Source organism: Gopherus flavomarginatus, chromosome 5 (genome assembly GCF_025201925.1).
Source record: "Gopherus flavomarginatus isolate rGopFla2 chromosome 5, rGopFla2.mat.asm, whole genome shotgun sequence".
Taxonomy (NCBI): Eukaryota; Metazoa; Chordata; order Testudines; family Testudinidae; genus Gopherus; species Gopherus flavomarginatus.
This window is the reverse complement of record NC_066621.1, coordinates 47,210,585-47,235,578: the sequence shown is the minus strand read 5'-3', so window position 1 is coordinate 47,235,578 and position 24,994 is coordinate 47,210,585. Positions and strand designations below refer to the sequence as shown.

At 44.9% G+C, this 24,994-nt stretch overlaps 1 protein-coding gene across 1 annotated transcript in view; it reads right to left on the bottom strand.

The window, feature by feature from the left end:
• Positions 1 to 24,994, bottom strand: part of CRACR2B (calcium release activated channel regulator 2B) — an 86,815-nt gene that overhangs the window by 37,217 nt on the left and 24,604 nt on the right. The window contains exons 2-3 of the mRNA XM_050952872.1: positions 14,467 to 14,700; positions 13,444 to 13,555 (exon numbers count right to left, since the gene is read on the bottom strand). Of these exons, the coding sequence (XP_050808829.1) occupies positions 13,444 to 13,555; positions 14,467 to 14,667 (313 nt within the window). The 5' untranslated portion in view covers positions 14,668 to 14,700. The remainder of the gene's footprint in view (positions 1 to 13,443; positions 13,556 to 14,466; positions 14,701 to 24,994) is intronic.

Below are 24,994 nucleotides of genomic sequence, written 5' to 3'. Positions count from 1 at the left end.
AATCGAAGGCAGAGCGCTCTCCGGTCAACCCGGTACTCTACCTCCTCTAGAGGAGTAAGGGAAGTTGACAGGAAAGCATCTCCCATTGATTCAGCACAGTGAAGACACTGCAGTAAATCGACCTAAGCTACATCGACTCCAGTTATGTTATTCACATAGCTGGGGTAGTGTAACTTAGGTCAATTTACCCCCATAAGGAAGACAAGCCCTCAGTCCCACGTGACATTCTCAGAAGAAAACTAGGGAAAAGCAGTCTAGATTAAATTAATATAAGGTAGATGCACAAATGGTTGAAAAAAAACACACTCAGAGAGTAGTCATCAATGGGTCCCTGTCAAACCGGGATGGCATATCTAGAAGGGTCCTGCAGGGGTCAGTCCTGAGTCCAGTACTATTCAATATTTTCACTAATGACTTGGATACCAGAATGGAAAGAATGCTTATAAAATTTGCAGATGACACCAAGCTGGGAAGGATGTAGTAAGATGAGGCCCTTGAACATAAACTCTTATGTCAGAGGCCCAGTCTGAGGCCTGAAGCCTGAATCAAAGTACTTCCAGGCATTGCTAAGCAAAAGCTGGGCTATGAGCCAGAGGCAGGCCCCACTCACAGAAGTTGGCGAGAAGAGGGCTGCTAGAAGCAGGTGCATCCACACGTAAGTGCTAATATGAGGAACTTGTGCCAAGATGGCATCAGAACACTCCACAGAGATAACAAGAAATAGGCAGGTGCATCTTAAAGACAGAGTCAAAAGGACAGCATGATGGATAGATCTGTTTGAAACAACATGATCAAAGGAAGAGACAGCACCCTAATGACCCAAGGGGCTGTACTTCAATACATCAGTAGGGATGAGTAATCTGTCCTGAAACTGTATAAAAGTAGGTCCCGGAGTGTACATCCTGGTCTGGCCTACGGGGCAGTGGAAAGTCCCAACGCTGACTGAGCCGGTCCATTGCTGGGGGCACAAATTCATAGTATGTCCTGTAGAGTCTATGGGAAACTATTGCTGTGCTTTGTTTGACAATAACCTGGCTCAGCTTCCCTCGTACCTTACTAGAGTCTGTGGTCTTTGATGGTTCTCTGGGGGTCTGCTGTGTCAGCTATCTGTGCAGAACTGGGGCAGCACACAGAGGGAACATGTATGCAGCCGACTGTTATCATCATCGAACAAGAGCAGAGTACCACACCGGTAGCTACTGACAACAAGGAGTTGCAAGCATTTTGGAGAATAGGTTTAGAATTCAAAGCAACCTTGAAACCTTGGGAAGACCTTCACAATTGGTCTGAATTCACCAAGATGAAATTCAGTAAAGATAAATGCAAAGTACTTCACTTAGGAAGGAAAAAAATCAAATGCACAGCTACAAAATTGGGAATAATTGGCCAGGTGGTGCTGAAAAGGATCTTGGAGTTATAATGGATCAAGACTGAATATGGGTCAATAATGTGATGCAGTTGGCTAATATCATTCGGGGGTGCATTAACGGGAGTGTTGTATGTAAAACACGGAAAATGATTATTCCACTCTATTCAGCACTAATGAGGCCTCAACTGGAGCACTGTGTCCTGTTCCAGGCACTGTACTTTAGGAAAGATGTGGACAAATTGGAGAAAGTCCAGAGGACAACAAAAATGATAAAAAGTTTAGAAAACCTGACTTATGAAAAAAGTCAAAACTGGACATGTTTAGTCTTGCGAAAAGATGGCTGATGTGGGGGGAACCTAATAACAGTCTTCAAATATGTTAAGTGCTGTTATAAAGAGGACAGTGATCAATTTTTCTTTCATGTCAGCTGAAGGTAGGACAAGAAGCAATGGGCTTAATCTGTAGCAAGGGAGAGTTTGGTTAGATATTAGGAAACACTTCTTGATATAAGGGTAGTTAATGCTCAGGGAATTGGCTTTCAAGGAGATTGTGAATTCCACATCATTGGAAGCTTTTAAGAACAGGTTAGACAAACACTGCTCAGGGCTGGTGTAGGTTTACTTGGTCCTGCCTCAGCACAGAGGGATGGACTAGATGACTTCTCTAGGTCCCTTCCAGCCCTGCATTTCCATGATTCTAGCTTTAAAAATACATCCAGTCTGGACTTAAAGATAAGCAAGCAGAGGCACAGGGAGGCAGTGTCTAGTTTCCTGGTCCAGGAACTTCTGGGTTCTAATCCCTGTCCTGAAATATATTTATGACTCTGGGGAAACCACCTAACCCAGGGGTGGGCAAACATTTTGGCCTGAGGGCCACATCGGGTTTCATAAATTGTATGGAGGGCCGGTTAGGGAAGGGGGTCGTGGCCCCCCCCAGGACTCCTGCCCCATCCAGCCCCCCATTTCCTGATGGCCCCTCTGGGATCCCTGCCCCATCCATACACTCCTGGTCCCTGTCTTCTGACCGCCCCTGGACCCCGGCTGCCCCATCCAACCCCTCCTCTCATTCCTGATGGCCCCCTCCGGGACCCCTGCCCCATCCAATCACCCCTTCTCCCTGTCCCCTGACTGCCCCCGGAACTCCTGCCCCTGACTGCCCCCTGCTGCCCCATCCAACCCCCCTCCTTCCTGACTGCCCTCCTGGGACCCGTGCCCCCATTCAACCTCCCTGTTCCCCTGTCCTCTGACCGCCCCGACCCCTATCCACACCCCCGCCTCCTGACCACCACCCTGAACTCCTCTGCCTTCTATTCAACCACCCTGCTCCGTGCCCCCTTACTGCACTGCCTGGAGCACTGGTGGCTGGCGGCGCTATGCTGCCACTGCCACCTCACAGCACAGAGACTGGGTCAGGCTTGGCTCTGCAGCTGCACTGCCCCAGGAGCTCACAGCCCCACCGCCCAGAGCATTGCGCCAGTGATGGCGCGAGTGAGTTGAGGCTGTGGTGGAGGGGGAACAGTGGGGGAGGGACTGGGGCTAGCTCGGGGGCCAGGCAAGACAGTCCCGTGGGCCAGATGTGGCCCACGGGCCATAGTTTGTCCACCTCTGACCTAACCCCTCTGTGCCTCAAGTCAATAGCAGAGTAGAATCTTAACTCAATCCTTCCTGGCTCCAAGCTGCATGCTCAGACCATATGTCTACTGCATCTTTTCCATTACCTATAGACAGCGTTTTGGTGTGTCATTTGTATGAGACACACTACAGTCAAGCACAATGTTTTGTTTTATTTTGAATGAGATCCTGTCATTCCTCTCAGCCGGCCCCTAATAGCCTTGATCAGTGCTCTTTGTGCCAATTCATAGACTATGCGAACAGGAGCTGCTAACAGGGAGTTTTGCAAGGGAGTTCTCCAGGTGAAGGAGGAGCACATACAGCATCTGTGGGGACCGTGTGCTGTAGCTGGCGGTTGGAGGCGGAGCTACCAGGAAGGTTTGAAAGCTAGAAGCCTCTGGTAATTGGCTGAGCCTTAACCAGTGGGTGGGGCATTCACTCAGGCCAGGGCTTTATAAAGCTGCGCACAAGTGACCAGGGAGCTTAGCGAACAGGAGCTGCTAACAGAGTTTTGCAAGGGAGTTTGGAAGGGGAGTAGGAAGGGAGTTGGGGTCCCTTGTTGGTCTCATCTGTGACCCATTGGTCCCCTGAACCTATAAACTGAGCCACATCCAAAACCTTTCTGTTTACAGCAGAGCAGAGCAGACAATGAGCTGCAGACGGGAATTTGAGAGAGTTCGACAGAGGGAGGCTTACAACGGTGAGAAGGACCCACAACACCTGTGCCAGCACTGCTTCTGTCTCCTCCACCTGTGCCTGTAGCCAGACAGAGCACCAAAGCATGGATGCTTTTACCCAGAATCAGGTGTGGGCTTGCAAAGACTGTAATTTGCAATTTCCACTTACTGATATCCAGGCTGGGGGTAGCACCCAATGTGAAAGGTGCCTACTGGTGGAATCTCTCAGGCAGCAGGTGGGAGAGCTACAGGAGGAGGTGGCTAGGCTGAGGAACATCCATATCCATGAGCAATTCCTGGACAGTATCCATGTGGAGACAGCTGACGTAGCTGTCCCAGTTCACAGGACTACCGACACACCAGTGGAGGAGGAGATGCCTCAGGGTGTATCTGACACCCCAGTGGAGGAGGAGGCTCAGGGTGGACACAGCCAGCTGGTTACTTCTAGCAGCAGGCAGTGCTCCACCCCTGCTGCGAACCCTCCTGCTGTGGTAATAGATAACCGTTTTGCTCTTCTTGATACAGGAGAGAAGGAATCACCCCCAACAGTTAAGGAGGTGAAGCCTCGTACCCCTAAGGCTGGGAGGTCTGCTGCCACCACTAATAAGAAACGTAGGGTAGTGGTGGTTGGAGACTCTCTGCTGAGGGGACGGAGACACCCATCTGTCGCCCTGACCGTTCATCCCGGGAGGTATGCTGCCTGCCAGGGGCCCGTATCCGAGATGTTACAGAGGCATTATCGAGGATTATCCGGCCTTCTGACTACTACCTCATGCTACTCATCCATGTGGGCACAAATGATACTGCGAGGTGTGACACTGAGCAGATCAAGAGTGACTACAGGGCTCTGGGAGTACGGGTTAAGGAGTTTGGAGCGCAGGTGGTATTCTCTTCGATTCTTCCTGTTGAAGGTAGGGGCCTGGGCAGAGACAGATGCATCGTGGAGGTGAATGCCTGGCTGCGAAGATGGTGTCGCCAGGAGGGCTTTGGCTTCCTCGACCACGGGATGCTATTCGAGGAAGGACTGCTAGGCACAGATGGCGTTCACCTTTCGAAGAGGGGAAAGGCTTTATTTGTGCACAGACTGGCTAACCTAGTAAGGAGGGCTTTAAACTAGGTTCGATGGGGACAGGTGAGCAAACCCCACAGGTAAGTGGGGAACAAGACCTGGGAGATGGATTGGAAACAGGAGGAAGCACGGGCTATAATGGCAGAGAGGAAGGAGGGTCAGGGCAAAGCTGGGAGGCAAGATCAAACCAGTATCTTAGATGCCTATATACAAATGCAAGAAATATGGGTAATAAGCAGGAAGAACTGCAAGTGCTAATGAATAAATACAACTATGACATTGTTGTCATTACTGAAACTTGGTGGGATAATACACACGACTGGAATGTTGGTGTGGATGGGTATAGTTTGCTCAGGAAGGATAGACAGGGGAAAAAGGGAGGAGGTGTTGCCTTATATATTAAAAATGTACACACTTGGACGGAGGTGGAGATGGACATAGGAGACGAAAGTGTTGAGAGTCTCTGGGTTAGGCTAAAAGGGGTAAAAAACACGGGTGATGTCGTGCTGGGAGTCTACTACAGGCCACCTAATCAGGTGGAAGAGGTGGATGAGGCTTTTTTTCAAACAACTAACAAAATCATCCAAAGCCCAAGATTTGGTGGTGATGAGGGACTTCAACTATCCAGATATATGTTGGGAAAATAACACCGCGGGGCACAGACAATCCAATAAGTTCCTGGACTGCATTGCAGACAACTTTTTATTTCAGAAAGTTGAAAAAGCTACTGGGGGGAAGCTGTTCTAGACTTGATTTTAACAAATAGGGAGGAACTTGTTGAGAATTTGAAAGTAGAAGGAAGCTTGGGTGAAAGTGATCAGGAAATCATAGAATTTGCAATTCTAAGGAAGGGTAGAAGGGAGTACAGCAGAATAGAGACAATGGATTTCAAGAAGGCGGATTTTGGTAAGCTCAGAGAGCTGATAGGTAAGGTCCCATGGAATCAAGACTGAGGGGAAAAACAACTGAGGAGAGTTGGCAGTTTTTCAAAGAGACGCTATTAAGGGCCCAAAAGCAAGCTATTCCGATGGTTAGGAAAGATAAAAAATGTGGCAAAAGACCACCTTGGCTTAACCACGAGATCTTGCGTGACCTACAAAATAAAAAGGCGTCATATAAGAAATGGAAACTAGGTCAGATTACAAAGGATGAATATAGACAAATAACACAGGAATGCAGAGGCAAGATTAGAAAGGCAAAGGCACAAAATGAACTCAAACTAGCTATGGGAAGAAAGGGAAACAAGAAGACTTTTTATCAATACATTAGAAGCAAGAGGAAGACCAAGGACAGGGTAGGCCCACTGCTCAGTAAGGAGGGGGAAACAGTAACGGGAGACTTGGAAATGGCAGAGATGCTTAATGACTTCTTTGTTTCGGTCTTCACTGAGAAGTCTGAAGGAATGTCTAATATAGTGAATGCTTACGGGAAGAGGGTAGGTTTAGAAGATAAATAAAAAAAGAGCAAGTAAAAAATCACTTAGAAAAGTTAGATGCCTGCAAGTCACCAGGGCCTGATGATATGCATCCTAGAATACTCAAGGAGTTAATAGAAGAGGTATCTGAGCCTCTAGCTATTATCTTTGGGAAATCATGGGAGACGGGGGAGATTCCAGAAGACTGGAAGGGGGCAAATATAGTGCCCATCTATAAAAAGGGAAATAAAAACAACCCAGGAAACTACAGACCAGTTAGTTTAACTTCTGTGCCAGGGAAGATAATGGAGCAGGTAATTAAAGAAATCATCTGCAAACACTTGGAAGGTGGTAAGGTGATAGGGAATAGCCAGCATGGATTTGTAAAGAACAAATCGTGTCAAACTAATCTGATAGCGTTCTTTGATAGGATAACGAGCCTTGTGGATAAGGGAGAAGAGGTGGATGTGATATACCTAGACTTTAGTAAGGCATTTGATACAGTCTCGCATGATATTCTTATCGATAAACTAGGAAAGTACAATTTAGACGGGGCTACTATAAGGTGGGTGCATAACTGGCTGGATAACCGTACTCAGAGAGTAGTTGTTAATGGCTCCCAATCCTGCTGGAAAGGTATAACAAGTGGGGTTCCGCAGGGGTCTGTTTTGGGACCTGTTCTGTTCAATATCTTCATCAACGATTTAGATGTTGGCATAGAAAGTACGCTTATTAAGTTTGCTGACGATACCAAACTGGGAGGGATTGCAACTGCTTTGGAGGACAGGGTCAAAATTCAAAATGATCTGGACAAATTGGAGAAATGGTCTGAGGTAAACAGGATGAAGTTCAATAAAGATAAATGCAAAGTGCTCCACTTAGGAAGGAACAATCAGTTTCACACATACAGAATGGGAGGAGACTGTCTAGGAAGGAGTACGGCAGAAAGAGATCTAGGAGTCATAGTAGACCACAAGCTTAATATGAGTCAACAGTGTGATACTGTTGCAAAAAAAAGCAAATGTGATTCTGGGATGCATTAACAGGTGTGTTGTAAACAAGACACGAGAAGTCATTCTTCCGCTTTACTCTGCGCTGGTCAGGCCTCAGCTGGAGTATTGTGTCCAGTTCTGGGCACCGCATTTCAAGAAAGATGTGGAGAAATTGGAGAGGGTCCAGAGAAGAGCAACAAGAATGATTAAAGGTCTTGAGAACATGACCTATGAAGGAAGGCTGAAGGAATTGGGTTTGTTTAGTTTGGAAAAGAGAAGACTGAGAGGGGACATGATAGCAGTTTTCAGGTATCTAAAAGGGTGTCATCAGGAGGAGGGAGAAAACTTGTTCACCTTAGCCTCCAATGATAGAACAAGAAGCAATGGGCTTAAACTGCAGCAAGGGAGATTTAGGTTGGACATTAGGAAAAAGTTCCTAACTGTCAGAGTAGTTAAACACTGGAATAGATTGCCTAGGGAAGTTGTGGAATCTCCATCTCTGGAGATATTTAAGAGTAGGTTAGATAAATGTCTATTAGGTATGGTCTAGACAATATTTGGTCCTGCCATGAGGGCAGGGGACTGGACTCGATGACCTCTCGAGGTCGCTTCCAGTCCTGGAGTCTGAGTCTATGAGTTTAAAACTTCAGTATCAATTCTGTTATGAGTGGAAGGCCATAAACATGTCTGGGCAGTTGTCATTCTCTGACATGTGGAACATGTTCAGGAAATAGGTGGGTTGCACTGTAATAAGTGTATCCTTCTGTAGTAGCAGCAGTTTAACTCTCTGCACTTGAAGTGACTGCTGTAACCCTACACGTTTGATGCCAGCATATAGTGCCAAGTCTGGTATGGAAGGAAGGCCTGCTGGTATTAACCCATAAACCTAGGAGCAATGCCGGAGAGCAGAGTACCTAGCACCGCTTATCTCCATTATTGTTATCTGGCCAACCATGTGCCACATGCCAGTTACTCATATAAAGAGTCCCTGATCCACAGAGCTTAAATGCAAAAGATGCAGAACACAGGAAGTACCAGGACACACAGAAGCTGGGTCAGGTTAGACATTTGTAAATATACTTGTGTGTTTCTGCAGTTTTTTATAAACCAAAACACTCTATACCAGTGGCTCTTCCTGCTGTCCAGGCCTATTCCTTGAGGTCTCTCTTAAAATTCCTCTTAAAGACACAGAGCCTGATTGGCCACCAAGCCACTCCAGTTTTACACCAGTTTCAATGGGCCAGACTAGAGTAAAGCTGGAGTAACAGAGCAATAAATCAGGCTCACTGTCTGTTGTGTTAATTTTGATGGAGTAAGTGGGCTCGTAGAATCAACATGACCTTGTCTTGAGAGAAAGGTCTCCTTTAGATTAAGGAGATGGTAACACACACACTTGGGCCAAGATTTTCACAAGTGGTTACCAATTCTGAGTGCTCCATTTTTGGATACCCAACTTGAGACAACGGAAAGCACTGAGTATCCGCCCTCTTAAAACCAGGACCTTTAGAGTATCTCATAAGAATATATGAATGGCCACATTGGGTCAGACCAGTGGTTCATCTGTCCTGCATCCAGTCTTCTGACAGTGGGTGGTGTCAATTGCTTCAGAGATAATGAACAGAACAGGCAATTAGCGAGTGATCTATCCCCTGTTGTCCAGTCCCAGCTTCTGGCAATCAAAGGCTTAGGGACACTCAGAGCATGGGGCTACATCCCTGACCATTTTGGCTAATAGCCATCGATGGACCAATTCTCCACGAACTTATCTAGTTCTTTTTTGAACCCCATTATAGTTTTGGCCTTCACAACATCCTCTGGCAAGGAGTTCCACAGGTTGACTGTGCTTTGAGTGAGGAAGTACTTCCGTATGTTTGTTTTAAACCTGATGCCTATTAATTTCATTGGGTGCTTGGTTCTTGTATTATGTGAAGGAGTAAATAACACTTTTGTATTCACTTTCTCTATACCATTCATGATTTTATAGACTTCTATCATATCCCCCTTTAGTCATCTCTTTTCTAAGCTAAACAGTCCAGTCTTTTTAATCTCTCCTCATACAGTAGCTGCTCCAGACCCCTAATTGTTTTTGGTGCCTTTCTCTGTATTTTCTCCAATTCTAATATATCTTTTTTGAGAGGGGGTGAACAGAACTACATGCAGTATTAAAAGTGTGGTTGTCCCATGATTTAGATACTAGCATTATGATTTTTTTGGTCTTATTATCTATCCCTATCCTAACGGTTCCGAACATTGTTAGCTTTTTTGGGTGCTGCTGCACATTGAACAGATGTTTTCAGAAAACTATCCACAATGATGCCAAGATCTCTTCCTTCAGTGATAACAGCTAATTTAGATCCCATCATTTTGTATATATAATTGGGATTACGTTTTCCAATGTGCATTACTTTGCATTTGCCAACAGAATTTCATCTGCCATTTTGTTGCCCAGTCATCCAGTTTTGTGAGATCCCTTTGTAGCTTTTCATAGTCAGCTTTGGGCTTAACTATCTTGTGTAATTTTGTATCATCTGGAAACATTATCATCTCACTGTTTACCCCCTTTTCCAGATCATTTATGAATATGTTAAACAGCACAGGTCCCAGTACAGATCCTTGGGGACCCTCCTCTTTACCTCTCCCCAATGTGAAAACTGATCATTTATTCCTCCCCTTTGTTGCTTGTTTTTTCAGCAGTTACTGATCCATGACAGGACATTCCCTCTTATCCCAATACTGCTTTCTTTACTTAAGAGCCTTTTGTGTGGGACTTTGTCAAAGGCTTTCTGAAAGTTCATGTACACTATATTAACTGGATCACTATTGTCCACATGCTTCATGGTACCCTCAAAGAATTCTAATAGATTGGTGAGGTATGATTTCCCTTTACAAGAGCTGTGTTGACTCTCCCCCAACATGTGCATCTACATGTCTGATATATCTGTTCTTTCAACAAATATACCTGTTCTTTCAACCAATTTGCCTGGTACTAAAATCAGGCTTACCAGCCTTTACTTGCCAGAATCATTTCTGGAGCCTTTTAAAAAAAATCCATGTCACATTAGCTATTCTCCAGTCATCTGGTACAGAAGCTGATTTAAGTAACAGGTCACATACCACAGTTAATAGTTCTGCAGTTTCATATTTGAGTTCCTTCAGAACTCTTGGGTGAATACCATTTGGTCCTGGTGACTTATTACTGTTTAATTTATCAATTTGTTCCAAACCTCATCTACTGACTTCTCAATCTAGGACAGTTCCTCAGATTTGTGACCTAAAAAGAATGGCTTAGATGTGGGAATCTCCCTCACATCCTCTACGGTGAAGACCAACGCAAAGAATTCATTTTGCTTCTCCTTGTCTTCCCCAAGCACTCTTTTAGCACCTCTACTGTCCAGTGGCCCACTAATTATTTGGAAGGCTTCCTCCTTTGATGTATTAAAAAAAATGCTTTTGCTGTTAGTCTGTGTCTCTTTTGCTAGTTGCTCTTCAAATTCTTTTCTAGCCTGCCTAATTATACTTGACTTGCTCGAGTTTATGCTCCTTTCTATTTTCCTCACCAGGATTTGACTTTCTGTTTTTAAAGGATGTCTTTTTGATCCTATCTGCTTCTTTTACACTATTGTTTAGCCATAGTAGCATATTTTGATCCTCTTGCTATTTTGTTTTTATTTATTAGTTATTTTATTTCATACTGTTTTTATTTATTTGTTATTTTTCATCTCAGGTTGAAGTATCCCAAATTCCCAGTCACTTTTGGAAATTCTCAGCCCTGATTCATACATTATCCCTCTGCTCCAAGCCATTAAACTGTCCACGTAGCCTAGCCACACAACCCAACACACGCAGAGATGCCTCTTATTTAAACGATCAAAGCCAACCGGGAGAGTATTTTCTAAGACTTCATGACCAGCCGGAGGAATGGAGTGGAGGTCATGGAGGTCATTATGTTATAAACATTCCCCTCCCTCATCAGTTGTCTCTTGAGCTGCATCAGCAGCTGCTACTGTGGACCTGTTTATATAGTACCAGCACTTTCTAAGTGGCTAATAAAGAGTACTGTAACCAACAGGAAAGCAGGGCGTCATTTCTCTTCACTGTATTATCAAACCAACAGCACTTCCATCAGCAAACAGGACAGCTGAAGTGCTCATAGACTCATAGACTCTAGGACTGGAAGGGACCTCGAGAGGTCATCGAGTCCAGTCCCCTGCCCTCATGGCAGGACCAAATACTGTCCAGACCATCCCTGATAGACATTTATCTAACCTACTCTTAAATATCTCCAGAGATGGAGATTCCACAACTTCCCTAGGCAATCTATTCCAGTGTTTAACTACCCTGACAGTTAGGAACTTTTTCATAATGTCCAACCTAAATCTCCCTTGCTGCAGTTTAAGCCCATTGTTTCTTGTTCTATCATTGGAGGCTAAGGTGAACAAGTTCTCTCCCTCCTCCTGATGACACCCTTTTAGATACCTGAAAACTGCTATCATGTCCCCTCTCAGTCTTCTCTTTTCCAAACTAAACAAACCCAATTCCTTCAGCCTTCCTTCATAGGTCATGTTCTCAAGACCTTTAATCATTCTTGTTGCTCTTCTCTGGACCCTCTCCAATTTCTCCACATCTTTCTTGAAATGCAGTGCCCAGAACTGGACACAATACTCCAGTTGAGGCCTAACCAGCGCAGAGTAAAGCGGAAGAATGACTTCTCGTGTCTTGTTTACAACACACCTGTTAATGCATCCCAGAATCATGTTTGCTTTTTTTGCAACAGTATCACACTGTTGACTCATATTAAGCTTGTGGTCCACTATGACCCCTAGATCTCTTTCCGCCATACTCCTTCCTAGACAGTCTCTTCCCATTCTGTATGTGTGAAACTGATTGTTCCTTCCTAAGTGGAGCACTTTGCATTTATCTTTATTGAACTTCATCCTGTTTACCTCAGACCATTTCTCCAACTTGTCCAGATCATTTTGAATTTTGACCCTGTCCTCCAAAGCAGTTGCAATCCCTCCCAGTTTGGTATCGTCCGCAAACTTAATAAGCGTACTTTCTATGCCAACATCTAAATCGTTGATGAAGATATTGAACAGAACCGGTCCCAAAACAGAACCCTGTGGAACCCCACTTGTTATACCTTTCCAGCAGGATTGGGAGCCATTAACAACTACTCTCTGAGTACGGTTATCCAGCCAGTTATGCACCCACCTTATAGTAGCCCCGTCTAAATTGTACTTTCCTAGCTTATCTATAAGAATATCATGAGAGACTGTATCAAATGCCTTACTAAAGTCTAGGTATATCACATCCACCGCTTCTCCCTTATCCACAAGGCTCGTTATCCTATCAAAGAACGCTATCAGATTAGTTTGACACGATTTGTTCTTTACAAATCCATGCTGGCTATTCCCTATCACCTTACCACCTTCCAAGTGTTTGCAGATGATTTCTTTGATTACCTGCTCCATTATCTTCCCTGGCACAGAAGTTAAACTAACTGGTCTGTAGTTTCCTGGGTTGTTTTTATTTCCCTTTTTATAGATGGGCACTATATTTGCCCCCTTCCAGTCTTCTGGAATCTCCCCCGTCTCCCATGATTTCCCAAAGATAATAGCTGCATCATATAAATCCATAAAGGCACAAATTTCTACTAGTGAGGGTAATTAACCATGGGAACAACTTACCAAGAGGGATGACGGATTTGCCAACACTGGCCATTTTTAAATCAAGATTGGATGTTTGTCTAAAAGATACTCTCTTGGAATTACTGTGGGGAAGTTCTATGGCCCGTGTTATACAGATGATCAGATCAGTTGATCACAATGGTCCCCTCTGGCCTTGAAATCTATGCATGGATCTGATTTCCAAGGTGCGGATTTAGTCCCCTCATAAAATAACTTTCCTATGCAGCCGCTTGACCTTGGATTTCCTGCCTGCTGGGAACACCAGAGGGAAGCCCAGGCATGGCATGTGGCCAGTTATCCCCACCAACTGTCTCCTATCAGAGAGGTTCAGAGATGTGGCTGGCAGTTATGAGGAAGTACTGCAGAAGCTAAGAAAAGGAATGTTCTACAGGACTAGAATGACAGGAATGCTTAGGAGGGTTGGGAGACATCTCAGGGTTATGATATACACACACGAGCAAAGTTAATATTAGCATAGGGTGGAAAAGAAACAAGAAGGATTGGGCAAACTGGTTGCAGGCAGTTGGCAGGTGAGTGTTTAGAGCCAATGAGTTCTGCTCCATCTCTCCTATATATATTTCAACACATACACACTGCATTACCCACGTGTACCTGCTGCTCTTACCTAGTCCCATGCTGAACTCGACAGGTGTCAGGTACCCATTATTGTCCTGCTCCAGGCTGTCAAAGACAGCCTCCAGCTGTTCTGGGGTCAGGGGCAGTTCACTCTGCAGCCGCTGGACAGACAGGAGGAGGGACAAAATAAATACCAACCTCTGGACCCACGTACAGCCCAACTCAAGTCTTTCCAATGACTCCCACTGGGCTTGGATCAGTGGTTTTACACCCACCCAACTGGAAGTGAGAGGCTACAACTGTTAAGGCAATGCAGCTGAGCCAGTATGCAGTAGTTTGAAATGCCCATCAGCACAGGGAACTGGATTAATGGGAAGGACTGTGCAGAGGGTATTTTGCTTTCTACAGGTTACTTGGTTCTGAGGAGCATTCTTCCAGGATCATCCCCAAACTTCTTCCAGGACCACCTGTTACGTTTTTAGTTGTCCTCTGTCATCTACTGGGCTTTTCCTGTCATTCTGACTGAGGAGAGCTGGCTGTGGCTCTCTCGGAGCATCGACACCTCAAGATTTTAACTCAAAATAGACAGCAGAGAGATGCCTCTCTCCAGATCACAGTCATAATTCAGTCCTGGAGTTAGTTTTCAAAGGAGACAAACCATCCACAGACAGAGGTACAACCAAGGTGAGAAAAATCGAACGGTGTGTCCTGTTATGGGGGCCGTGGTCGGGATATGGGACACAATATTTTTGTAAAAGAAATCCCTCTCCCTCCTCCCCCCGCCCCGTGCTCTAGAGTAGGCCGGGGTAATGGTGATGGTAAAGGGGGCACATTTTTGGAAAAATTCTGACAACTTTCCTCCTTCTCCACCCCAAAATTAGAAATTTCCATCAAAGGGCTACTGGTGCAGTCCACTTGGGAGGGGCCATCAGACAACAGAGGTTATACATGGCCTAACCAAGAGCACCCAGCAGTGTGTGGTAAAGCAGTCCCCTTGGAGTGCAGCCTTCTGGCTCACCTGCTTCCACAGCTTCCTGCCCGGAAGCAGAGCAGGAGGGATTCTTCTCCTTACCTGCATGTCCAGCTTGGTGATGAAACCCTTCTCCTCCTTGTCACACAACTGAAAGAGCTCCCTGGCCTTTTCCAGCATCTCCACCTGCACGTCCCCTGCTTCGCTCAGGCGGAGGCTGGAGGAGGCACTGGCAACAACCCCATCCTCTTCCTCTTCCTCTTCCTCCCAGAGGGCATCCAGGAGCTTTCCTCTCCGGTTCATCTTCCCAAAGCTCTCCCGGCCAGGGTCCAACAGCTGTGGTGGAGGAAGCCGAAACAGTTAAATTAAAATGAACTGCAGTTCACAGGTGCTCCAACCCACCACACACAGGCTTCAGAGAGATGCCAACTCACTGCAGGTTACCTAGTAACGCCTCCTTGGTCAGAAGCACAGTACTGAGAGCCTCTCACGTCTCGGACTGGGGTCACTGGGGAGGCAGGAGAAGAGGCCTCAGACGGAGAGAGGCCAATACCTCTGATTGCCTCACAAAGAGCTGCAAGCTACAAACAAGACGCAGGCATTGCTGAATTGATATCAGAGAGCTAATGCTGCTGACTGCGATGGGGCCGGCTCTTGCCATGTCTTCACACAAAGACATGCACATCTTTGGCTCAGTCTTGCAGTGAAGTCACAATTCTCCATTGGCAACAGTTGGTTGCCAGAAAAGATTAATCAGGATGGGATCACGAACTAAGAGAAGATGGTACAGTAAGGAGCAAAGCCCTTATTTAAACAAACCCAGCAATTTTCAAGAAGGGCTGGATATTGTTTAAGGCACTGGGCTAGGACTCAGGAGAGCTGGGTGCAATTCCTGGTTCTGCCATTGGCAAGTCACTTTAGTTTCTGTGCCTTAATTTCCCACATACACAATGGCATAATAATCCTTCCTTACAGGGGCCACTTTTCCTTCTAATCCCCAAGCCTACATGTTCTGAGAACTCAAAAGCTGCCAAATAGAATTTTAATATAAAATGTTAATTTTGTAGAAAGAAACACACACACACACACACACACACACACACACACACACACAAACTTCAGCTGCCATTGAAAGCAATTTCCAATAAGTTATGAGGATCTAAAAATAAAAGCATCAACTTGACTATAGCATTGCTACTGTGATACCATGTGTGTATACACACACACAAACAAACACACCACCTTCCAAGTGAGAGGTTCAGAACAGTTCCCTATAGACTGTTTTTTCTTGTTACCAGTAACACATTTTAAGCCTTCCTGAACCAAATTGCTTTAGATTTCAACTCTGCATTGCAGGGGACGAGTGAGTGGGACAAGAGGATGGAGACAGATTTAACAGCACTAGCCAAGGAATGTATTTAATTTTCAAGAAATTAAAACCATTGTACAGGTGCAAGAACAATAGCTGAGTGAATTTTTGCTTGCACTCTTGATACGCTGGAAGGACAAAGAATGTCACGTACGTAAGCAAGAAGTAACTGACACTAACACAAAAGGACTAGGCAGTTAGGTACCACACTATTGACTTTTTGCTCATTATTGCTATTTGGAGAGTTAAAATGTGGCTGTGCTCTGAAAAATGACTGAGCAAAAAGGTGCCATTTTTACCTAAGAGATTTCTTCCCTGAGAGCCTTCAGAATCAGGTCTCCTGATTTTTAGCAGCAACCATGACAACATATTTATTTACAGTATATTATTCAGATGTCTCTGTGTGCTGTATAGATCTCCAGACAAGCAGTGATCCCTGGTAAACAATGGAAACTAAACTGGAAGTTGAGCTGTGTGGAAACCCATTTGTTTGTATCTGTCTTTACAGTTGCATTCATTAACCCCCCAACACCACCCCCGTTTACTATAATAAGCCTTTATACTTATTGTTCTTGTAGTCCTGTAGAGCCAATATAACATTTGGAGATTGAGTTGGACTCTATTCCAGCTTATGTATCATTATCTTAACTGTTAACTCATTCCTGACTGCAGGATCTTTACAGAAAGAACTCAGCTTGCTTTTCACATTCTGGGTTGAGACTGCAGGGTTGGCACTCACAAAAACCACCCTTGGACCATGTAGCTTTATGAATGTCTAAGGAGACAGGTTATATGGCTATACCTTGATGGGTGATAATTATGGGTGGTAACAGGCTATACTGCAGAAGCTCCCAGGAGAGAAGAGCTCATCCAGATCACTGTTTCATAAGTGGGTGATTTCCTTGGTGTCTCCAATCGCATAGGAAAGTTAAAAGATTTAACAGAGAGTCATCACTACTACCAATGTTCTTCTAAAACAGACTGGAATAGGATTATCTTCCTCTTAGCCTGAGGGACAAGATTTGGTCAATAGCGTGGTGGAGTAAATTCACACTCAGAGCAGTGTAAAGTAAAAAATGTCATTGTAGCAGGGTCAACCCCTGCTCCTGCCCAGAAGAGGTTAAAAACAGCCCTGAGAGGGGGCTATGGCTGGGGAAAGCAGCCTTTAGGCTGCTTTGATTGGGGAAGTGGCTGCAGCTGGGGCCACGCCCCAAACGGAGCAACAGGGCCTTATAGGAGGGCCAGGGAAGCCAGAAGAAAACAGTCTCTCTCTGACTGGAGAGGGAGATAGGCTTGGCTGCTTGGGAACTCACCCAGGGGACCTAGAGGAAGGCATGGCTGGGGAAAGGCCTTAGAAGCAGGGAAACCCTAGACCAGCAACTCCCCAGGCTGTAGGGCCTAGGTCTAGGCCTCCTAGGTACTGGGCTTGCAGAGGGGCAGCCGGAGAGTGGGTAAAGGCAGCCAGTCCAAACCCCATTGCCTATGATGAGTGGCTGATACTGCAGTCTGCCCAGTGAACGGGGGCTAGATGGAGACTGAGCAGTAGCCATATACTGAGGCAAAGTGGAGATAGAGGGTGGGGGTCCCTGGGAAGGGGAAACCCTCAGAGAAAGGGGTTATTGCCAGGGGGCAGCCCCCAGGTAAAAGGGCACCGGGTCCAGGGAGGGACACGGGGCCAGAGGACAGGTGGATCACCGGCCTGCAGAGGGTGCTCCGGAGCCAATTCCCCGAAGACACCAGCAGGGGGCACTGCGGGAGTGAGTCTGCTTGTTACAGTCATGCCCAGGGTTTCAAGCACCACATAATCTGGGCCTTTGCCAATGACAGGTTGGAGAGTGGTGAGTCTGACAGTGCCAACCTCATGCATCTGTTAGTGTAGCTGATTGGAGTCTTATTGGAATTCAGTCAGGGGTGGCTCCAGGCACCAGCGCATCAAGCACGTGTCGGGGGTGGCCTGCTGGTTGCCGTGAGGGCGGCAGTCAGGCGGCTTTCGGTGGTATGCCTGCAGGAGGTCCGCTGGTCCTGCGGCTTCGGCGGCAATTCGGCTGCCAAAGGCGCGGGACCAGCGGACCTCCTGCAGGCAAGCTGCCGAAAGCTGCCTGCCTGCCGTGCTTGAGGCAGCAAAATAAGTAGAGCCACCCCTGAGTCCAATGTCATCTTCAGAAAGTCACCCTGTAGGGAACAGAGAGTTTGCTCTGCTTGGGGTTTGAGAAGATGGCTTTGCTGTTTGAGAGAGCACTGGGTGATTCTGAAGCTGACACAAAAGTAATTCTGTCTTCTTACTGATGAGTGGCAACGCCAGCCAGAGTGGGAGGGTACCATGGCTGGTGATGCGTTGGAGAGGAGGGATTGCAAGACAAGAGGAAGAGCAGCATCAGCATTGTGCAGATGGGAGGTAACGAGGAACAAAACAAATATGTGAAAAAAAAGTCCCATTCAATTATGTCATGCAATAGGGGACAGCCAAAAAATGAAAAAAATTTTAAATGCTTATATACCAATGCTAGAAGTCTAAATAATAAGATGGGTGAACTATAGTGCCTAATATTAAAGGAGGATATTGATATAATAGACATCACAGAAACCTGGTGGAAAGAGAATAATCAATGGGACAGTAATACCAGGGTACAAAATATATTGGAAGGATAGAACAGGTCATGCTGGTGGAGGAGTGGCACTATATGTGAAAGAGAGTGTAGAATCAAATGAAGTAAAAATCTTAAATGAACTAATATAGCAGAAGAGCTATATTACAGACCACATGACCAGGATGGTGTTAGTGACTCTGAAATGCTCAGGGAGATTAGAGAGGCTATTAAAATAAAAAACTCAATAATAATAATAATAATTTAATAATGGGGGCTTTCAACTATCCCCACATTGACTGGGTACACATCACCTCAGGAAGGGATGCTGACAAAGTTTCTTGACACCTTAAATGACTGCTTCTTGGAACAGCTGGTCCTGGAAACCACAAGAGAGGCAATTCTTGATTTAGTCCTAAGTGGAGCACAGGATCAGGTCCAAGAGGTGAATATAGCTGGGCCACTTGGTGTTAGTGACCATAATACAATTAAATTTAACATCCTTGTGGCGGGGAAAACTCCACAGCGGCCCAACATTGTAGCATTTAATTTCAGAAAGGGGAACTACACAAAAATGAGGAGGTTAGTGAAACAGAAATTAAAAGGTACAGCACCAAAAATAAAATCCCCGCAAGCTGTGTGGAAACTTTTTAAAGAAACCGTAATAGAGGCTCAGCTTAAATACCCCAATTTAAAAAACATAGTAAGAGAACCAAAAAAGAGTCCAAAGTAAAAGAAGCAGTGAGAGGCAAAAGGCATCCTTTAAAAAGTGGAAGATAAATCCTAATGAGGAAAATAGAAAAGAGCATAAGCTCTGGCAAATGAAGTGTAAAAATATAATTAGAAAGACCAAAAAAGAATTTGAAGAAGAAGCTAGCCAAAGACTCCAAAAGTAATAGCAAAAAAATTTTTAAATACATCAGAAGGAGAGAGCGTGCTAAACAACCAGTAGGACCACTGGACAATCGAGATGCTATAGAAGCACTCAAAGATAAGGCCATTGCGGAGAAACTAAATGAATCCTTTGCATCAGTCTTCACTGTTGAGGATGTGAGGGAGATTCCCAAACCTGAGCCATTCTTTGTGGGTAACAGATCTGAGGAACAGTCCCAAATTGAGGTGTCATTAGAGGAGGTTTTGGAATAAACTGATAAACTAAACAGTAATAAGTCTCCAGGACCTGATGGTATTCACCCAAGACTTCTGAAGGAACTCAAATGTGAAACTGCAGGACTACTAACTGTCATCTGTAACCTATCATTTAAATCAGCTTCTGTACCAAATGACTGGAGGATAGCTAATGACATGCCAATTTTTTAAAAGGGCTCCAGAGGTGACCCTGGCAACTACAGGCCAGTAATCCTCACTTCAGTACTGGGCAAATTGGCTGAAACTATCGTAAAAAACAAAATTGTCAGACAGATTAACATAATTTGTTGGGAAATAATCAACATGGTTTTTGTAAAGGGAAATCATGCCTCGCCAATCTACTAGAATTCTTTGAGGGAGTCAACAAGCATGCGGACAAAGGAGATATAGTGGATTTAGATTTTCAGAAAGCCTTTGATAAGGTTCCTCACTCAAAGACTCTTAAGCAAAATAAGCAGTCTTGGGATAAGAGGGAAGGTTCTCTCATGGATTGGTAACTGGTTAAAAGATAGGAAACAAAGGGTAAGAATAAATGGTCAGAGGTAAATAGTGATGTCCTGCAGGGATCTGTACTGGGCCCAGATTATTTAATATGTTCATAAACAATCTGGAAAAAGGGGTAAACAGTGAGGTGGCAAAATTTGCAGATGATACAAAACTACTCAAGATAATTAAGTCCCAGGCAGACTGCGAAGAACTACAAAAGGTTCTCACAAAACCGGGTGACTGAGCAACAAAATGGCAGATGAAATTTAATGTTAAGTGCAAAGTAATGCACATTGGAAAACATAATCTAACTATACATATACAATGACGGGGTCTAAATTAGCTGTTACCACTCAAGAAAGAGATCTTGGAGTCATTGTGGATAGTTTTCTGAAATCATCCACCCAATTCAGTGGTTTGAGCACTGGCCTGCTAAACCCACGGTTGTGAGTTCAATCCTTAAGGGGGCCATTTAGGGATCTGGAGATTGGTCCTGCTTTGAGCAGGGGGTAGGACTAGGTGACCTGCTGAGGTCCCTTCCAACCCTGATATTCTATTAATGTTCAGTGGCAGTCAAAAAAGCAAAGAGTATGTTGGGAATCATCAAGAAAGGGATATATAATAAGACAGAAAATATCATATTAATAGACTCTAGGACTGGAAGGGACCTTGAGAGGTCATCGAGTCCAGTCCCCTGCCCTCATGGCAGGACTAAATACTGTCTAGACCATCCCTGATAGACATTTATCTAACCTACTCTTAAATATCTCCAGAGATGGAGATTCCACAACCTCTGTAGGCAATTTATTCCAGTGTTTAACTACCCTGACAGTTAGGAACTTTTTCCTAATGTCCAACCTAAATCTCCCTTGCTGCAGTTTAAGCCCATTGCTTCTTGTTCTATCATTAGAGGCTAAGGTGAACAAGTTTTCTCCCTCCTCCTGATGACACCCTTTTAGATACCTGAAAACTGCTATCATGTCCCCTCTCAATCTTCTCTTTTCCAAACTAAATAAACAAAATTCTTTCAGCCTTCCTTCATAGGTCATGTTCTCAAGACCTTTAATCATTCTTGTTGCTCTTCTCTGGACCCTCTCCAATTTCTCCATGTATTTCTTGAAATGCGGTGCCCAGAACTGGACACAATACTCCAGTTGAGGCCTAACCAGCGCAGAGTGGAGCGGAAGAATGACTTCTCGTGTCTTGTTTACAACACACCTGTTAATGCATCCCAGAATCACGTTTGCTTTTTTTGCAACAGTATCACACTGTTGACTCATATTTAGCTTGTGGTCCACTATGACCCCTAGATCTCTTTCTGCCGTACTCCTTCCTAGACAGTCTCTTCCCATTCTGTATGTGTGAAACTGATTGTTCCTTCCTAAGTGGAGCACTTTGCATTTGTCTTTATTGAACTTCATCCTGTTTACCTCAGACCATTTCTCCAATTTGTCCAGATCATTTTGAATTTTGACCCTGTCCTCCAAAGCAGTTGCAATCCCTCCCAGTTTGGTATCATCTGCAAACTTAATAAGCATACTTTCTATGCCAACATCTAAGTCGTTGATGAAGATATTGAACAGAGACGGTCCAAAAACAGACCCCTGCGGAACCCCGCTTGTTATACCATTCCAGCAGGATTGGGAGCCATTAATAACTACTCTCTGAGTACGGTTATCCAGCCAATTATGCACCCACCTTATAGTAGCCCCATCTAAATTGTATTTGCCTAGTTTATCAATAAGGATATCATGTGAGACCGTATCAAATGCCTTACTAAAGTCTAGGTATACCACATCCACCGCTTCTCCCTTATCCACAAGACTCGTTATCCTATCAAAGAAAGCTATCAGATTGGTTTGACACGATTTGTTCTTTACAAATCCATGCTGGCTATTCCCTATCATCTTACCACCTTCCAAGTGTTTGCAGATGATTTCTTTAATTACTTGCTCCATTATCTTCCCTGGCACAGAAGTTAAACTAACTGGTCTGTAGTTTCCTGGGTTGTTTTTATTTCCCTTTTTATAGATGGGCACTATATTTGCTCTTTTCCAGTCTTCTGGAATCTCCCCCATCGCCCATGACTTTCCAAAGATAATGGCTAGAGGCTCAGATACCTCCTCTATTAACTCCTTGAGTATTCTAGGATGCATTTCATCAGGCCCTGGTGACTTGCAGGCATCTAACTTTCCTAAGTGATTTTTAACTTGCTCTTTTTTTATTTTATCTTCTATACCTACCCCCTTCCCATAAGCATTCACTATGTTAGACATTCCTTGAGACTTCTCAGTGAAGACCGAAACAAAGTCATTAAGCATCTCTGCCATTTCCAAGTTTCCTGTTACTGTTTCTTCCTCCTCACTGAGCAGTGGGCCTGCCCTGTCCTTGGTCTTCCTCTTGCTTCTAATGTATTGATAAAAAGTCTTCTTGTTTCCCTTTATTCCCATAGCTAGTTTGAGCTCATTTTGTGCCTTTGCCTTTCTAATCTTGCCCCTGCATTCCTGTGTTGTTTGCCTATATTCATCCTTTGTAATCTGACCTAGTTTCCATTTTTTATGACTTCTTTTTATTTTGTAGGTCACGCAAGATCTCGTGGTTAAGCCAAGGTGGTCTTTTGCCACATTTTCTATCTTTCCTACCCATCAGAATAGCTTGCTTTTGGGCCCTTAATAGTGTCCCTTTGAAAAACTGCCAACTCTCCTCAGTTGTTTTTCCCCTCAGTCTTGATTCCCATGGAACCTTACCTATCAACTCTCTGAGCTTACCAAAATCCGCCTTCCTGAAATCCATTGTCTCTATTTTGCTGTACTCCCTTCTACCCTTCCTTAGAATTGCAAACTCTATGATTTCATGACCACTTTCACCCAAGCTTCCTTCTACTTTCAAATTCTCAACGAGTTCCTCCCTATTTGTTAAAATCAAGTCTAGAACAGCTTCCCCCTACTAGCTTTTTCAACCTCAACCTTTTTTTTGCCTCTATATAAATCCATGGTATGCCCAGACCTTGAATACTGCATGCAGATGTGATCGCTCCATCTCAAAAAAGATATATTGGAATCGGAAAAGGTTCAGAAAAGGGCAAAAAAATGATTAGGGGTATGGAACAGCTTCCATATGAGAAGAGATTAATAAGACTGGGACTTTTCAGCTTGGAAAAGAGGCGACTAAGTGGGGATATAATAGAGGTCTATAACATCATGAGTGGTATAGAGATAGTAAATAAGGAAGTGTTATTTACTCCTTGCATTATGAGAAGAACAAGGGGCCACCAAATGAAATTAATAGGTTGCAGGTTTAAAACAAACACAAGAGAGTCTTTTTTCATGCAACACACCGTCAACCTCTGGAACTCCTTACCAAAGGCTATTGTGAAGGCCAATATTATAACAGGGTTTAAAAGGGAGCTAGATAGATTAATGGAAAATAGGTTAATCAATGGCTATTAGCCAGGATGGGCAGGAATAGTGTCCCTGGCCTCTGTTTGCCAGAAGCTGGGATTGGGTGACAGGGCATGTTCTTATGCTCTTATGACAAAAAAAGCCTGCTCTGTTGTGCGTGTAGGCAGCGGTGGGATCTCTTCTATCACTGCCAGCACACACAAGGCCTCATTTTCCTTGTTAGGAGATTAATCATTTCCATTTCAAAAGTGGGAGCAGCTCACATGGATAATGAGCCCAAGGCACTTTTCTTTGGTACATAAAAGGTTGAAGAGGCAGGATATTCTTGCCCAATTATGAGACCTATTCATGAGCTGGAATGAACCATCTCCAAGATAAATTGCTACTCTCCACCCCCAGCACTTTATCATTTTATCAAAAAACCCCATTTTATTATAGTTCTGAAGTAATTAGCAGAGCTAAAAGCCTTCTAATCAGAAGACCTGGGACTTGCTTCTGGCAAAGTGAATCTGAAAGGGTTTCAATCACCCAGCTAAAGAGTTAGCTAATTAATTCTGCATTTCGAGAGAGTTCTCTCTTATGTAGAATGATCCATTGGCTCTGGTCTTCATGTGACCCTGGCTGACTTGAACAGAAATAAAAACATACTAAATAAAAGGAAACATGGTAAGCAAACCACTCAAAACTTTCAGTGTCTTTTCTCTACATGACCATTTATTAAGAAGTTTTTCTTCACTTGTGTACAGAGACTGGGGCTCTTTGGGGCAAAAGAACTCAGAGATGATTGGGTTTTAGCCCAGTGGTATCCAAGTTCTGCCCCTCAGTTGGCCAGAACTGTCAGCTTGCTGGGGGCCCAAGAGCAACAGCTAGCTTGCATCAACAGAACAGGTGCCTTCATCTTTAGTGCCAAGGAGCAGCCCGCAGAGACTACAGGTTCCAGCACCCGGTGCTTCACCTCAAGCCAAGTGGCTTGCCCCAGTGAGGCCCATGCCTTCAGGATGCGAACCAACAAACAACATACATTTTACTATAGTTTAGAACGAGATACATACACTAGGGAAGGACAGGAGCATCCTCAGGATTACATTGCTCCCATGCCAGCTGGGTAGGAAATTCATTTAGATGATCCTGGGTGAGGACTGTCATCTAAGTCTAAGCTGGTACTGGGGCATCTGGACTGAAGGAAGAGAGACCTTACTGATGCCTGGATGGGACTCTGGTTCTGCTAGTGCAAACCAGACAGACGCTTTACCTGCTAGATGGTTGTTGGCAATGTGGTGCAGGACAAGCTCCGAGTCAACTAGCTGCACAGCTCTCAAGGGCAGGCCCGTGAGCAGGGCCGGCTCTAGGTTTTTTGCCACCTCAAGCAAAAAAAGTTTTGCTGCCCCAAACCCCAGCCCTGGGTTCTCACCCTCCCACCCCCAGTGCCCTCCCCCACCTGCACCCCCTGCCGCCCCAGCACTGGACTCTCTCTCCCCCGCACACTCCCTGCTGCCCCAGTGCTGGGCTCTCCCCCCTGCCACCCCAGCCCTGGTCTCCCCTCCACCAGTGCTGACGCCACCTGCTCCCACTTTGCCTCCAGCCAGTCCGGCACCGGCAGGATTGGGGTAAGCAGCAGGGCTCCCGGGCCGTGCCTCAGC